General features: G+C 34.8%; 1 protein-coding gene across 1 annotated transcript in view; it reads right to left on the bottom strand.

Annotated features, from left to right (window-relative positions):
• The window catches only part of LOC146145606 (cubilin-like), a 97,569-nt gene that overhangs the window by 75,565 nt on the left and 6,756 nt on the right, over positions 1-15,248 (bottom strand). The window contains exons 11-27 of the mRNA XM_083390329.1: positions 14,909-15,040; positions 13,917-14,101; positions 12,590-12,752; positions 11,716-11,804; positions 11,299-11,403; positions 10,621-10,798; positions 10,021-10,181; positions 9,543-9,708; positions 9,095-9,323; positions 8,250-8,380; positions 7,603-7,724; positions 6,722-6,795; positions 5,513-5,673; positions 4,631-4,812; positions 2,240-2,396; positions 1,365-1,549; positions 738-898 (exon numbers count right to left, since the gene is read on the bottom strand). Coding sequence (XP_083246455.1) covers positions 738-898; positions 1,365-1,549; positions 2,240-2,396; positions 4,631-4,812; positions 5,513-5,673; positions 6,722-6,795; positions 7,603-7,724; positions 8,250-8,380; positions 9,095-9,323; positions 9,543-9,708; positions 10,021-10,181; positions 10,621-10,798; positions 11,299-11,403; positions 11,716-11,804; positions 12,590-12,752; positions 13,917-14,101; positions 14,909-15,040 — 2,581 coding nt within the window. The remainder of the gene's footprint in view (positions 1-737; positions 899-1,364; positions 1,550-2,239; positions 2,397-4,630; positions 4,813-5,512; positions 5,674-6,721; positions 6,796-7,602; positions 7,725-8,249; positions 8,381-9,094; positions 9,324-9,542; positions 9,709-10,020; positions 10,182-10,620; positions 10,799-11,298; positions 11,404-11,715; positions 11,805-12,589; positions 12,753-13,916; positions 14,102-14,908; positions 15,041-15,248) is intronic.

The raw sequence follows: 15,248 nt of genomic DNA, 5'->3' as shown, positions 1-15,248 counted from the left end.
TCCAAACTGTACTAGGGTTAAAAAGGTTAAAGTTCTTATTTTTAAAAAGTGTCTAAAAATTTAAGACGAATCGCGAAAAAAGGTACCTTCTAACACTTTCATGTTTTTTCGGAAATCTTCGTACGTTTTCAATAAAACACTTAGAATGTCAGCAACAATGCATTTGCGATCGTTAAATTAAAAGCATCGGGCAAGTTATTCGCACAAAGGTTTTTTATCACTACCGGCGGTTCTCAAACTTTTTGGCGTGCGGAACACTAAAAAAACCTTAAATATTTCGCGGCACACTTTTTATAGAACAAGAAAATAGTAACTTTACTAACGCCCCTACCACACGACACCCTATCTGTAAGTGTCTCAATATTTTTAATTTGTAATGGATAGTGCGGATTTAATGTGAAATGATTGTGTGTATGACTATTGATAATACAAATAACTTGTTTTCCAAATTTACAAAAAGTTTCGCGGCACACTTAACAATCTCTCGAGGCACACGGTTTGGAAATCACTGATTTACTGTAATTTTAAGCTCGTATATTTACGAAGTGTCAAAAAATGCAAAATAATCGTGAAAAAGGTACCTTCTAACATTGTACAAATATTCGTGAGTATAGCGCTTTACCCACTTCCAAGTTTTTCGGAAAACTTCGTACGATTCCGATAAAACACTCGAAAATCAGCCACAACGTATTCCTAACCGCTAGTTCAATTTAATGTAGCTATTTTCAATCACTCACCCGTCAACGGCCCAAGTAATTTCGAAGCCGGGCGCTTGTATGTATGGATCAGTGTGAAATACGACAAGCAGTGAATCGCCAGTGGTGCGGAACGGGCCAGGGTTACCAGAGCAGAACCGACCAAGGTTGGGGCTGGCGTGAAGGTCATCGCCGTCGTATATCTGGAACATACAAACAAACACCAAATTGATTTGCTCGTTTGTAAAGGTAATTTTGGGGCGGCAGCTAAGTGGTCGAGTGGCACTGGTTACAGACAAATAGTATTTTTTAACCATGTAACAATATGCGGTAGTTTTTCGAAAAAGGCATTTTGGTATATCCAAAGTAAACAACAAATTGCCTGCAAATCTAAAGACACTGTTTAAGTAGCAGTTGTATTTTAATATTTACCAGTTTTGTAACACAAGTTTAACGTAAAAAAGCTACTTCCAAACAAGAAACGAAGGCGAAAGGAAAAGTGCGTCTTATTTTTTGTTTGTAAATACATATGTTGCATTTTTTTAGAAAAACTGAGCCTTGTGTTCTTAGGAATGTTGGACTGTTTTTTTTACGAAAGAGAAAAAACAATCATTTTTATTCGGCAAGTTTTACAAATATTAGTACTGCGAGTAAGACCAGTATTTTCACCTCGACATAGTCGCAAGCGCAGTTGTCGCAGTATTCCATTGCGAAGTAGCTAAAGATAACGTCGATGTTGTTGCCCTTCGTCCCTTGCACCAACCACTGACAGTCCCTGTTCGGAGGGTAGTTGCTTGGGAAGTCCAGCGACTGAATTAGGCCTGATGTCTTGGTGCTGATTGTTCTAGAACATTCTGAGAAAAAAAAGTGTAAGCTTATGCTTAAACCAGGGCTACGGAGTCGGTCGAGTCCCGAGTCCGAGTTCGACTATACGTATTTCGCCAATTTCGTAACTAAATACGGTGGATATTCAAAAATCCACTCATAGGGGTGTCATATAATTCATCTACCCACAATACGTGGTTGGAAAAATTTTCAACAAATGCCATTTCAACTTTAGAATTTAAAAACTCTTTTTGGTTTATATTTTATACAGTAGGAATGCCCTGAGGAACATTAGAAATACAGGAAAACCATGATTTTCTAATATTTCAGACATTTTTCTGGGAAATAACATTCGAATTTGTGTGTAAAATAGTATAACAGAATCGGACAGGGAAACTGTGCTGAAAACATTAAAAATGGATTAAAATTTGGTTTATAGAAACAATGCCTTGGTAAAAACTTAGGCAACGACTATTTCTTTAGTCTTATTTTATAATATTTTATTTATTTATTTATTGCTAAAAAGTTTTGAGTGGAAAATAGATCGTCAGGTCAGGTTAGTGCAAAACAAGGATTGGGATTGAGACAATATTTTTTACTCGTTAAAAACCTTACCACACCAGCCCTGCAAAAAGTTCACCAATAGTCAAAAACACAACAAGCTTGTTACAAAACAAACGTGTCATACTAAAGCACATAACGACAAGCCTTGTACTTACGGACGTGGTATTGGGCCACAAAGCCGGATCCGGCAACGAACGGGTCGCTTCTGAACTTCACCGTCATTTGGTTGTCGCTGCTTTCATAAGGAGGTGGAAGCCTGGAACCGCATTGGCGCCCAAGAGAGGGGTAGCCCACTGTGGGGCCGTCGAACACCTGAAACGCACAATGTAAAGCTGTTAGTGTTTATTCGATGCATTAGCGAAAGGCCTTTGATTAAATGTGATGTATATTTATCAAGTCATTAGTAATTTAAACAGAATTTTCTTTAGAATAATAGAATCTGCCTGAATTCGAACGGTGAAAAAGAACAACGATTTCAATTTTTATGCTAAAAGAACTAACTGCACATAGCACATATATATATCCTTAAGCAGGGATGGCGAACCTTTTCATTTCGCGGGTCACACACACGACCTTATCCTTACAAAATGCACAAGTGGGTCATATATTTAATTATTGGCTAATTTTATTCGAAAATCTGCTGCGTCGTTTTAGGTGTTATTGTCTGGGTTGGTAATTCAAGGTTTTTGGATGATTTCCAAATTCAGATTACCACAAATATTAAGAAGCTAAATAGTTAACAAGTGCTGCAGCATTTTTTTAAGCTTACAGGAGTTCAGCAGAAAGCTTTTCAGCATGGTTTATTGGTTTACCAGGGTTTTTAGAACTTTTAGTCCGCGAACTCTTAATTTCCCTTAAAGGGTCGACACCCGTTACGTTTTACAGCGATAAACAAAATTCCTTTATTTGTCTGCTTTTCTGCGCGCATTTGTTGAAGTGCAGCTAATGTAGGCCTCGCCACCTCTAAAACACTTTTGTGCGACCCACAGATTTTCCAGCCCTAATTTAAACAGTATAGTGCTATCTAACGAAGAATTTTTTTTACATTAATCCATTATGAAAATGATTAATAACACTTCGGTATTTCTAGATTGATAGGTGGGTCACTTCGTGACCCGTGGGACGATGGTTCGCCATCCCTGTCCTAAAGCAACAGCCCAGTTTACAATCCGCGCAACGACATAATCAAAGTATTTAAAAGTTGGTTAATTTTTTTTATTTTTTTCACTAATATACCTACACCGGTTATGTTCAAATGGCGGATCGCGATCCGGTTCCGGATCTTTTCAGCGTTTTGGGCGGATCTTCTAATGTAGTCTTGAAAAAATAAACTTTCTACAGTGTCTTATGTGAATACCAGTTGTCAGTGTTGATGAATTTTGTAAAAATTCAAGCATAGAACGAGACTCCCAAATGCTAATCTTTGTGAGCGTTTGAGGATATCAGTAAGCGACAGAAAGTCTTAATTCGATGCTATTGTAAAACCTGAAGTCTAAAACAGGGGTCGGCAACCTACGGCCTGCGGGCCGGACGCGCCCCGCCAATGTAATTCATTCGGTCTACCGCTTCTTTGACAAACTGGATACGAGTCCATTTCAAATACTTTTTGACTATTTTAACTATACGTAAGTGCGAACAATTTTCGCGCGAATGATCTTTCTGCGTCCAACTTATTTACGTTTTGATGCTGTCTTATGAACTAGATCAGCGCTTCGTTGCCCTTAACGAAAAACGTATTCAAAAATATTTGACATATATTTTTTAACATTTTTTATTTTCGGCAATGTATTAAAAACGAAATTTAAAAGAAATGCCGGTATACCTAAAAAAATCGAAACAATCTTGGTGCTGTAGCACACTTCACTTTTGACTTTTACAAAGTTATCAATATTTTGTAGGGTATACATTTACATAAATAAAGCACCATAAAAATGAAAGCGTGTCCAATATGTTTACTATTCGCATTTGGTGGATCATCATGTCGTCAGGTTTGACTGTGGTGGATCATGGCAGAATTCATTTGTACACCCCTGATCTAGAATATTGGCCATTTTGCAATCCGAGCAATCACACATCCAGCATATTTACTTTTTTTCACCATTTTAATACATTTTTTCAAAACGGAAATTAAAAATTAAAACCGAAATTAAATAGAAACCGAAATTAAAAATTAAGTAAATGCAACTCTGTAGCGTTAAATGCAACTCTGTAGCGTTCAAAACAATACGCGTTACCATAACCCCAGTAAAAAGTAAAAAAAAAAAAAAAAAAAAAAAAAAAATATATATAATTAAACAAAAAAACGTACAGCCACTGTTAACCTTTTAGAATTTTATTTTATTAAACTGTGCTCCTATTGGTGCGCATTGCCTCGCCAAAAACGTGTCTTCTTCGTTCGTTGTGTAAGTTTAAGTTTTATATTTATTTTGTGTCGAATAAAAGTGTTCGGTAACCTTTTGTTTATTTTGTTACAGCCATCATTGTATTTATTGTCTGTTAACTGATAAAGACTTCAGTCGACATCAACTTTCAGTCACGACTCATACCTCAACGTAGTCGTATTCGCAGTAGCCGTGTGTTTCGATGTCAAACGTTGTGAAGGTAAGCCGGACAGCCGAACCCTCGGAAACCTTGATGAGCCACATACACTCTGCGTTGTGGTTGTAGGCGAACGGGTAGTTGGGAGATTGAAAGTAGCCGTCGGCCGATGTAAGTGTGCCGCCGCAGCCTGGGAATTATAAGCACAGAATCACTTACGAAAATGTGAATTGAAACACAAAACTGGCCCTGTGTTTTACCAGCGATTTAACTGTTTTACTCGTTTTGCCCGACTGTTTTAGCAACGCCAGATTTTCTTTTTTTACGTGATGTATTTGACTGTTTGTTTACTAAAAGTTGTGCTGAACAATTGTCATTTTATACAAATATGAGAATCTATTATACAAAACTTGAAGCAACAACGCCTTTACAATCAGCTCAATGACAAATTCAGCATATTTAGCACTATACATTTTTTAATAAAATAGTTTTAAATAATGGAAAAATGTATTTTGGTGGCATCCATGTTATTTTGAGGTTTACACTACCAGTTTGTAATTCAACAAAAAAATTAGTCCGATTAATTAACGATTTTCATGCCAACAAAGCCGGAAAAAATAGGCTTCTTTTAAAAATGTCATTTGGTGGATATCAACACCTTAGCCATTCCGGGACCGACTGAGCTAAGCAGGCTCAGAGGGGACGAAGTCGAGAAACAACATGTGAATACATTTAATAACATGAATAAAAAAATATGTTATGCCCATCAAACAAGGAGCTTCACTTTTCACTTCTATAATCATCATAACCCCAATATATATATACATATTAAAGTCTGGGTTGTGCAATATATGGAATAAAAAACAAAAAACAACACTCAAAACACTAACCAGTAAGACTGCCGTCATAGTACATGAGAAAGCCCCTGGCGTTTACGTAGGGGTCGGTGTGCATCTTCATGTACATTTGATTGCTGTGTGTGATGAATATCCCGGGCGAGTTGCTCCCGCAAAAAGTGCCAATGAGCGCCGAATCGTCATAACCCCCGTTCCTGGGGGGTGAATTGTTTGAGCATAAGTGCGTTGGCAAAATGTAAACTAATTATTAATTCAGGGGTGCAACCTACAGGGGGGGACATGACGCTCGCGACAGATTCTACTTTTAGGCCGTCGATGTTAGGCTAGCTTTAAATTAATTTTCCTTGATTGAGGGGGTTTATTTTTTTACCCGCGGCAGGTTTTTTTGTTTTTGTTTTGAGCCGGCGACAGGAATACTTTGATAGGTAGTTTTGTGGTTCATCTATATAAAATGAGTTAATCGCAAAATTGGGTTTCTTAAGTTATTATCTGCGAATAAAGTAAGAGAAGTTGTTCTCATACAAGGAGATAACATTTCGAACGTTTCGGTGTATCTTGATCCATTTTTAACATCAGTTATATAGGTTTTGATATTCCTTCTACGTCCAACTAAAACCTCCAGTAATGATGCTACCAAACACTAGTTCTATTTGATATGATTTTGCTCACTGGTAAAATTGGTCGTTGAAACATGCGTTTTGGTCCGTTCGGCAATTCAGATGCACATATTTGGCAAGTCAGAATAAAAGGTTACACACGCCCTTATCAACTACTTCGCAGTTCACAGAGAATCCGCAGTTCAGAGAGAAAAATATATGGCCAGCGACAAGTTCTAGTTTTAGGTACATAAATCTTAAAGCAAGGGCACATTTTAGAATCGGTCCAACGACATGACCAACGTGTTTGGCATTTTGTTAGGTTTAAATCACATTAATTTTTTACATAAATTATTAGCATTTTACTATATGTGCAATTGTATATCTAGCATAGTTACCTTTTTTGTACACCCCCGTATTAACTACTGTTTAAAAGCAGGAGTGCCTTTAAAACACATTAACCTTTTTTTTTGTTTTTTAATAAAAATAACAAATCCATAATATTCGATAAAATCGACATTTCGCAGTTTACAGATGTTTCAGCAATACCTCATGCCATCATCAGTTTTAAAATTCAAATAAAGATAAAAGCAAAAAAACATAAAAAAAAGAGGAAAAAGGGACAAAAATAACAGAACAGGAGTACCTTAACTCCAAGTAGTCATAAATGCAGACGCCCTCTGCGTTCATTCCCTCGAACGCGAAGTCGGTAAAGTTGACCTGAAATCGATTCATAATTAAAACATTTAAACCGACAGACCGGACACTTTTAATGGATGTTAGAAGAGATATATATAATATATATATATATTTTGCCAATGAAGGCATTGTCAATATATCTGAATAAATAAAATGCTTATACTGTTACGTTGTTTATTCAGATATCTTGACGTTGCCTTATTGGCGAAATATATATATATATATATATTCCATTAAAAAATGTCTAATTTAAATCACTACAGTTTGCTAGAATATTCTGATCTTACTGATCAGACATCTCTCTTGTAAGGGTAAAGGCGATTTTCAATACACTTTCAGTGCAACAGACAGTAGGTATAGGATAGTGCCGGTTCTCAAACTTTTTTAAGTTGCGGCAGACCAAGAAAATCAAAAAAATATTAGCGGCACATTTTCTACAAAACGATATTATCATAACTTAACCATCGCCCCCAATACAGGGCGAGGCAATAGGTAAGCACCACAATATCATCAGAAGGGCGATTGTTCGAAAAAAAATCTTGAAAAAACAAGTAAAAATTTAAATACAATTTACACGTTTTAAGTCAAAATCATGCGTGCTTGTATGCTAATTTGTAATACAAAAAGGTAATAATTCGGTACATTTAACAAACTCTGCCGTTTAAAAACCAGATATTAGGTTTAAAAACAGGTATAATCTTATGGTGCAGTCAGTGCTACTAGGTTCTATTGAGTTCTACGGCTTTTTAATCACAATAAAATACTGATCCGATTTTTGAAGCCATTTTTTGAATGGGAGCGAAAGTGTAAAACTTTAAATGAACTCACCCTGATTTGCATTGTTGCATCCACAGTTAGCACCCAGACGCAATCCCTCATGTCGTAATAGTTGTTGGGGTAGTTTGGCGATGTAATCAGACCCTGGTTGTCTGTGATACGCTTCCCACAAGCTACAAAAATACAACAAAAACGATGTGGCACATTAATCGGAGAAGAAAGTACGTGATTAATGTAGTTGAATCAGTTAAGTATAAATGGATCTAGGATTTGTTTTAAACATTTAGCTTTAACAAACTTTAAGAGACTGCAAATATTTGTTAATATAGTTCCTTATTCTCTACTGTGGTTACAGACAATCCAAATTAGAAAGGACGTTAGTTCACTCAAAACATTTAGTTCACTCAAAATAAAAACATTTTAAAAACACTTGGCTTTATATGTACTTTTGAACGTATCAATATCAAATATGAGTTATGACCTGTTTTCAATTGATGATAAAACAACACAACAAGAATCGTTAAAAACTTACAAGCTTAAAGACAAAGTGTACGGAATAAAAATTACCAATAAAAAACAACAAATAATCATTTTTCTTAAGAATCATACACAGTTTCGGAATCACTGGTAATTCGGGAATCACCAAATCTCACAGAAACACTTTATTTCGGATAAAAGTTTAGCAGTGTAGGATTTACCTGTGCTAGCGTTGATGGTTGAATAAGCCGCAGCGAAACCCACCGAATTGATGGAATCGTCAGCGACAAAAAAGAGGGTTAACTGGTAAGCTGATGAAACCATGTCGGGTGGGACGATGGAACCACAATACCTAACAAGATCAATACATAAATACTCTGTTATTTAGATTGAATGTGGCACATACATAGGCTTAGAACCTGGATTTTAAGTATCATTGGTGGATATTATTACAATATAACGCAAAAAAGACGCCGCCAGTAAAACAATTTAATTCATTAACAGTGTACGATACTTTCCGGAATTACAGCGTGGGTAAGTATGATATGCGAAAGTGTTTGTTCGCACCTACAAATATATAAACCGAAGTCTGAAATAACAGGACCGATTTTCGCTTTAGTAAACAACAATTTGTTCTGACGAAATTAAAAGAGACACAACACATTTCCCATTGAATGCGGAAGCGCAAAATTGTTTTTCGTAGAGCTGTTACGTTTTGTTGGTGATAAATCATTTGATTGTGGTTCAAAAAAACACGCTGGAATTTTGAAAGTTCAGCGCCTGGGCACATGCAAGAATTTAGAATAACAACTCAGGTAGCTTTATATCTGGAAAAGTTTTTAATTATTTACCATCAGCGATGAAAAAATACGATGTAAGCAGCGTACACATTTTCTTAGGAATTTTGTTAAGTGCTTAAGAAGCAAAATAGTAGTTAAAATACAACATATTAGTAAAATACCAATCGAAATAATCTTAAACTTAAACAATATTTTTTTTAAAAGCGTTTTTTTTCTGATTTTTAATTCAGTGTTTAGTTTACAAATAAGCTAGAAATTGCCCAAACCTCCCAAGAGATGGCGCGTTGATGTCAGGTCCGTCAAAAAGTTCGACGAAATCACCACAGGTTCCGTCGCTGCTGGCCTCGCCCAACGAAAAGGCGATAAAGTGGAAGTTGATGATGAAGGCCGGGTCCACGCTGACGTAGTAGGTACAGTTGGCGCCGTGGGGGTAAGGGCTGGGGTGTCCGGGGCTCTGCAGGGACCCAAACGGTTCCGTGTAGACCCCACCGCATCCTGAAAAACACGGGTTTTTATGCTGTATTTTTTAAAGATTTGTATAAAATAAAAAATAGCTCAGTATTTAAAAAAATAATTAAAAAGTTTGGGGAAGCGAATTTGTCCTTTTTTTCCAATTTAATCCGTTATAAATAATTTACATAACTAAAAGACAACAGAGATTATTCAACGCCTCTATCACAAATCGCCAGTTTTGTTTATTTTTAGGCCGTTTACCTGTGAACTGCGAGTCGTAGGTGGCTCTGAACCCGCCGGCTCCCGAGGACGAGTCGGTGTGAAAGTGCACCCACATGTGGTTGAGTGTGGATCGAACGGGGACCGGGACACTATCGCCACAGAAGCGAGCTAGTTGGGGTGAGTTTTCAGCTACGCCGTCGCGAACCTTCGAGAAACAAGCATTTCAGAAACTAGAAAATATGCCATAGGAGCTGAACTTTCAAAATTGCGTTATTTTCTAGAATGTGCAAAATTGCTTATCAATTAGACAAAAATAATGAGCTCTTAGATAACAGATGTTGCCTGTTATCACTGAGCCAACATTTCGCCTTTTAAAACTTTATTTTTCGCACTTTGGGCTAAAAAACTTTATTTTGCCTTTTTTAGAACCAGGTACATATTAAGTGATGACTTAGAAAAAAATTAAATCCGTTATTGTCAATCAAATAACCTCTATTGCAGAAGCAGAAATACTTACATCGATATAGTCATTTTCGCAAGTGCTAGAACGTTCTAGATCCAGATCAGTGATTGTCAATGTCACAACGTAGCCAGGTTGCTGCCTTATGACGTAATAGCAGTCTTTGTTGTCCGGGTAAGTGTTGGGGTAGTAGGGGGAGACCAGGCTTCCAGAAGTTGCTTAGAAAAGTTAAAGAAATCCTACTGTTAGAATTATTTTTCTTTTTTTTGTTTTAAACCGCAGCATATTTTATTAGTGTTTAATACTTGCAAAGAACGTAGCTAAAATTAGTTAAAACTAGTTGGAAATAGAGTAATTTTCGTTCGATTGACAGACATATTGACTTTTTAATGTTTTCAAAATTTTTGTGCTTTTTAAAAAAAACAAGGATTACATTAGGATTTAGATTTCAAAACCAAAACGAAGATTTAAAAGCGACACATATGAAACATTGTTTAAAGTTTCAAATATAATCGTCAAACAGTTATAAAAAAACATGCGAAGAGTGAAATTCACCGACCATTATTTTTGACATTTTCAACCCTATTTTAGATTTTCTCACTTCAAAAAATGTGTGTTAACTTAATAATATTGATACTCAATTTCTTTACTTTTTACCTGTATAAGTACCGCCGCAAGCCACGGTATAGGTTGCCCTAAACCCGGCACCAGTTTGTGTGTCTTCTGACTTGAATCGCAAATAAAGGTCGTTGTCCGAAGAAGTAAAAGGTGGGGGGACCTCTTGTCCGCAAAACGTCCCAACCAGGGGCGACATCTCGTTGGGGCCGTCCCGAACCTGAAAGTAAATGTTTATAGCAATTTATTTTTAAAATTTACTGGAAATGTTAGCTTGAACTGGTAAAGTGTATTGTCAGTAAAAAGAATTGTACTTTGTAGTATTATTAAAAAAAAATATTATTAAAAAAAAATCTGATAAAATGAACGGCTGGTAATTCATATTTCATATTGAATTTTTAAATTATGTCCAGCAAATTATAGAAAGTACTTTTAATAACTGGTCTGTCAAAGTTATTGCGATATATTACGTATGATGCTCGGGTGAAAAGGTTATTAGAAGGAGGTTTTAGTTTAAATTCAAATAAAAAAGGTGCAAAATACAAAACGTTTTATGCCTGGTGTAAGGAATATATTTATTTTTATATTAGCTGCCTTGAGCTTGTAAAACTTGGGGTTAAGTTTAGATTAAGTGGTCGTGGTGATTTTTCGCGCGTCTTCACAGATCATATATTTTTTTCATCATAACACAAAAACACTGGTTTCAACGCAGGATGTTACCTCTATAAAGTCCCAGAAACAAGTTTCCCGATCGTCAATATCCATGTCGGTGAACTCGAGATAAATCTGTCCCCTGTCTTTAATGTGGATTTGCCAGAAGCATTCCTATTGAAATACAACGTAAAGACAAAAATCTAAATGTTAACCACTTTTTGAAATATACATGCAAGGGTTTGAAAACTATGCGCAATATTTTACTCATTAAAACACACTCAAAAAAAGCTTAATGCAAAAAAAGCTTAATGCTAAAAAAGCTTAATGCAAAATATCGCAATCCAAATATTAAGAAAGGTTCACCAACTATTATATAAACTGTCGAAAGACCTATGAACAAAAGTTAACTCTGGCATTTAACATCTCAATTAGTTCATCATTAGAGTGCTAAATGGTACTGTAGAAGCAAATTTCCAATCCTACCTGGCTGTTAGCATATGGATTAGGGTAATTTGGAGAAATGATTATTCCATCATCAGCATCGAAATAACCTCCGCAACCGCTAATGCTAACTGAAGAAAAACAGATACATTGTTATTTTTGCAATGCATAAATATAAGAGATAAAAAATCAATTAAGGTTATTTTAATTGAACCAATAATTTATTTAAATTTAGTGGCAAGTATAGATTTAACTTACTGCAAAAATTAATGAACCTAAAAAAAAGAAAGCCACTTTTTTATTTTTTGGAGGCCGTTTATATGTACAATATACTAATTCATTAAACAAAAACAAAAAACACATACATGTCAGCTAGTTGTTGGCGTTTTAAGGAAAGTCATGCAAATATTTGGGTAATACTAATTTACGGAATAATGAATGGTCGGAATGGCCGGGACGCTTACTAATTTAAGTGTTACCCCGTTAAAACAATTATTAAACCAACGCGTAATATTTGAGTTAGGGTGGGGGTTAGCATTTGGGTGAAGGTGGGTCAAGTGTTATTATACTTCATAATAATACTGTGAGCGTTCCGACCATTCCGACCATTTATCATTCCGTAAATTAGTGTTACCGAAATATTTTAACAAAATTAAATTAATTTTAGTATTTTTACTTTCAAAATATTTATGGAAAGAAAAAATATACTTATTTAAAAACACTAAACTATTGTGAGCATATAGGTTGGTGTTGTTGTGAGCATATAGGTTGGTGTTAGGTTAGACGTATACCAAACAAAAGCCGAGAAGTAGATATATAGACCTTGAAAACAACATTCATACTGCTACCTACCTCTACAATGGGCTAGATACAAGCAATCTAGAACCACACATTAGGTATTCGGACACAAATTCACCTGGTTGGCTGGACCAGACGATGTGGAAGCCCTGGTCAGTGTCGATGGGTCCGGAGTGGAAATGCACGAAAGCAGCAGGAGCGGTCGTGACAAGGGGAGGGGGAGAAATGGAACTGCAATACCTGGCAAGGACGGGACTGGTCTCAAGCAACCCATTGCGAACCTAAATTACAACACAACAATCCTTATTAAAAACATATATAGGCTGGGTAAATCAGTTTTGACTCTGTTTTTATTTTATCTAAATTATGCATTTGTTTGCCAAATAAATGTTTTCAAGTTACCCGTTGCGAACCTGGATTCATAAATCACAGTACAACGAGCCTTATCAAAAACATTATATAAGCTGGGTGAATTAGTTTTGGTTCTGTTTTTTTTTTTATTTTAAATTAAGTATTTGTTTGCCAAATAAATGTTGCAAGCATTGTGTGTCAAATTGATGGTGGCAAAACATACATTTTTTAGGTTCAACTTTTATTTAAAATGATAAATATTTTAATTTTGTTGTTTTTCTAAATCACCGATTAAAGCAAAGCTATCATGTAAAAAATTGAATTTAGTTAACTAAACAAGAAACATACATTTTACAATTAAAATCTGAAAAATATTTATCTGTAAATCTAATAAAAATACTTTCATGTTATTTCTTTTTGTCTTTCTTTCCAAAATAAAATATTTCAACAACAAAAAATTTAGTACCTTTTGTCTTCTAAGTTAGTTCTATTTCTAATCAAGACTTATTTTTTTGTTTGCTGTAATATTTTTTGTAGCATGTTGTTGTACCAATGAAAAATAATTTTTAAATATTAGTTTGTAATGAAGTCAATGACACTGTTTTAAAGTGACTTGACTAGACTTTTTGGTAAAAATTCCCTGATTTGACCTACATCTTTCAGAAAAAACTACTCGATTACAAAAAAAGTGTTTTAAATGATAATTAATAAAATTTCTTCAGTGGGTTGAAAAACAGTTCGCATACAATGCCCGGTATAAATTGTTGATGTTTGTTTTGTGAAATGACGCTCAGGAGCAGATAAGCTTACCAATTTTAATAATTTTACATTTTATTTTAATGCATATAACTTAACCAAAAACACTTATAAAAAATTAGGTATTAAGCAGATTCACATTTGACAGCTGAAAACCGTTAAATTTCGTTTTTCAGTTGTGCACCAAAACATTGTTTTTTGGAAATTTTTTCACACTATTTTGCAAATGACTTCATTTAAGACATTTCGCACATACATTGACTGGGATTTTTTCCATTTAAAAAGACTTGTCTGCATCACTGGTACTAATGCACAAAACACATTTGGTAAAAAAATACCTCAAGATAATCAAAGTTGCAGTCGACATGCGTCTCCAGCGAAAGAGCACCAAACTGCAGTTGCACCACATTGCCGGCCTCCACCTGTATCGTCCAATAGCAATCGGTGTTGATGGGGTAGTTACCTGGGTAACCGGGGGAGGAAATGTCGCCAAAAGTTTGACCGACAATATCTCCGCCGCACACTGAAATAAAAATTTTATTTAAACAAAGAATCTGTACTTAAATGCTGCTAACAAGTGATCTGGCTGTACATTCATTGATAAATATCAAATTCTCAGTAAACATTAAAACATTAAAATAGGTAAAAAACATAATTAGTTCTAATTAGGTAAAAATACATAAATACATTTTCTGTCTGGGACATTCAGTGATAAAAATAACATCATGAGTAAACATAAAACATTGAAATAGTTAAAAAACAAATTCATTTCAAATAGGCAAAATACAAAAAATTATTTTCTAGTCGGACAAAAAGTGTAAAATAGGTAAAAAAAACATAGCTCATTTAAAAAGACAAAAAAACATTGATTTATTTTCTGGTTGGACTTTGGTGATGAAAATTAAATTCAGAGTAAACATAAAAACATTAAAACAGGTGAAAAAACATAATTCTTTTCACAAAATAAAAGAAATATACTTCAAATAAAAATTAAAATGCTAATTATTTACATTAGAATAAACTTATTTTCGATTTATACATTTTCTGTACTTTTTTATTTTAACCAAATATAAAAACGTTACAAGAACAAAATTAAAAATTAAGCTTTACCGATATTGCCTATAAAGATAGGAGTAAGTATTGAGACAAGTTAATTAATAATTATCAACTAAAAATGGGTGCATTTACCCGATAAAATTTACTAATGTATCTCTGGTTGCACTAGTACAAATCAAAATGTAGGCTTTTATGTAATTAAGATTTAAAATTATTTAAATTTTTTATTAAAATAGTTGTTAACTTTTGAAAGTAAAATGTTTCGGCCACTAACCTGGGTCAGCTGACTGCCAGCTTGCTTCAAAGCCTAGGCCTTGGTTCTGCGAGTTTGAAATGAACCAGAAGTATAAAGTGTTGTGGGTCGAAAGAAAGGGAACTTCAGGCACTGAGGTCCCACAGTATTTTCCTGATAAAGTGTACAAATATCACATAAATGGATACATTAATTTTTGCTTGTAACTTGTGAATTTGTTTTTTTCGAATTTTAATTCTGTCTTTATTCTTCTGAAAGAGCTTATTCCACATGGCTTCACAGAATCCATCTGCTACAGTTTTTTTACGAAAAATGATATTTAGAGAACATAAGTGCTGACCAAACATTATCACTTAGGTCA

Source organism: Ascidiella aspersa, chromosome 5 (genome assembly GCF_963924565.1).
Source record: "Ascidiella aspersa chromosome 5, kaAscAspe10.2, whole genome shotgun sequence".
Taxonomy (NCBI): Eukaryota; Metazoa; Chordata; class Ascidiacea; order Phlebobranchia; family Ascidiidae; genus Ascidiella; species Ascidiella aspersa.
The sequence above is the reverse complement of the archived record's forward strand: the minus strand, read 5'-3'. Positions and strand labels throughout refer to the sequence as shown.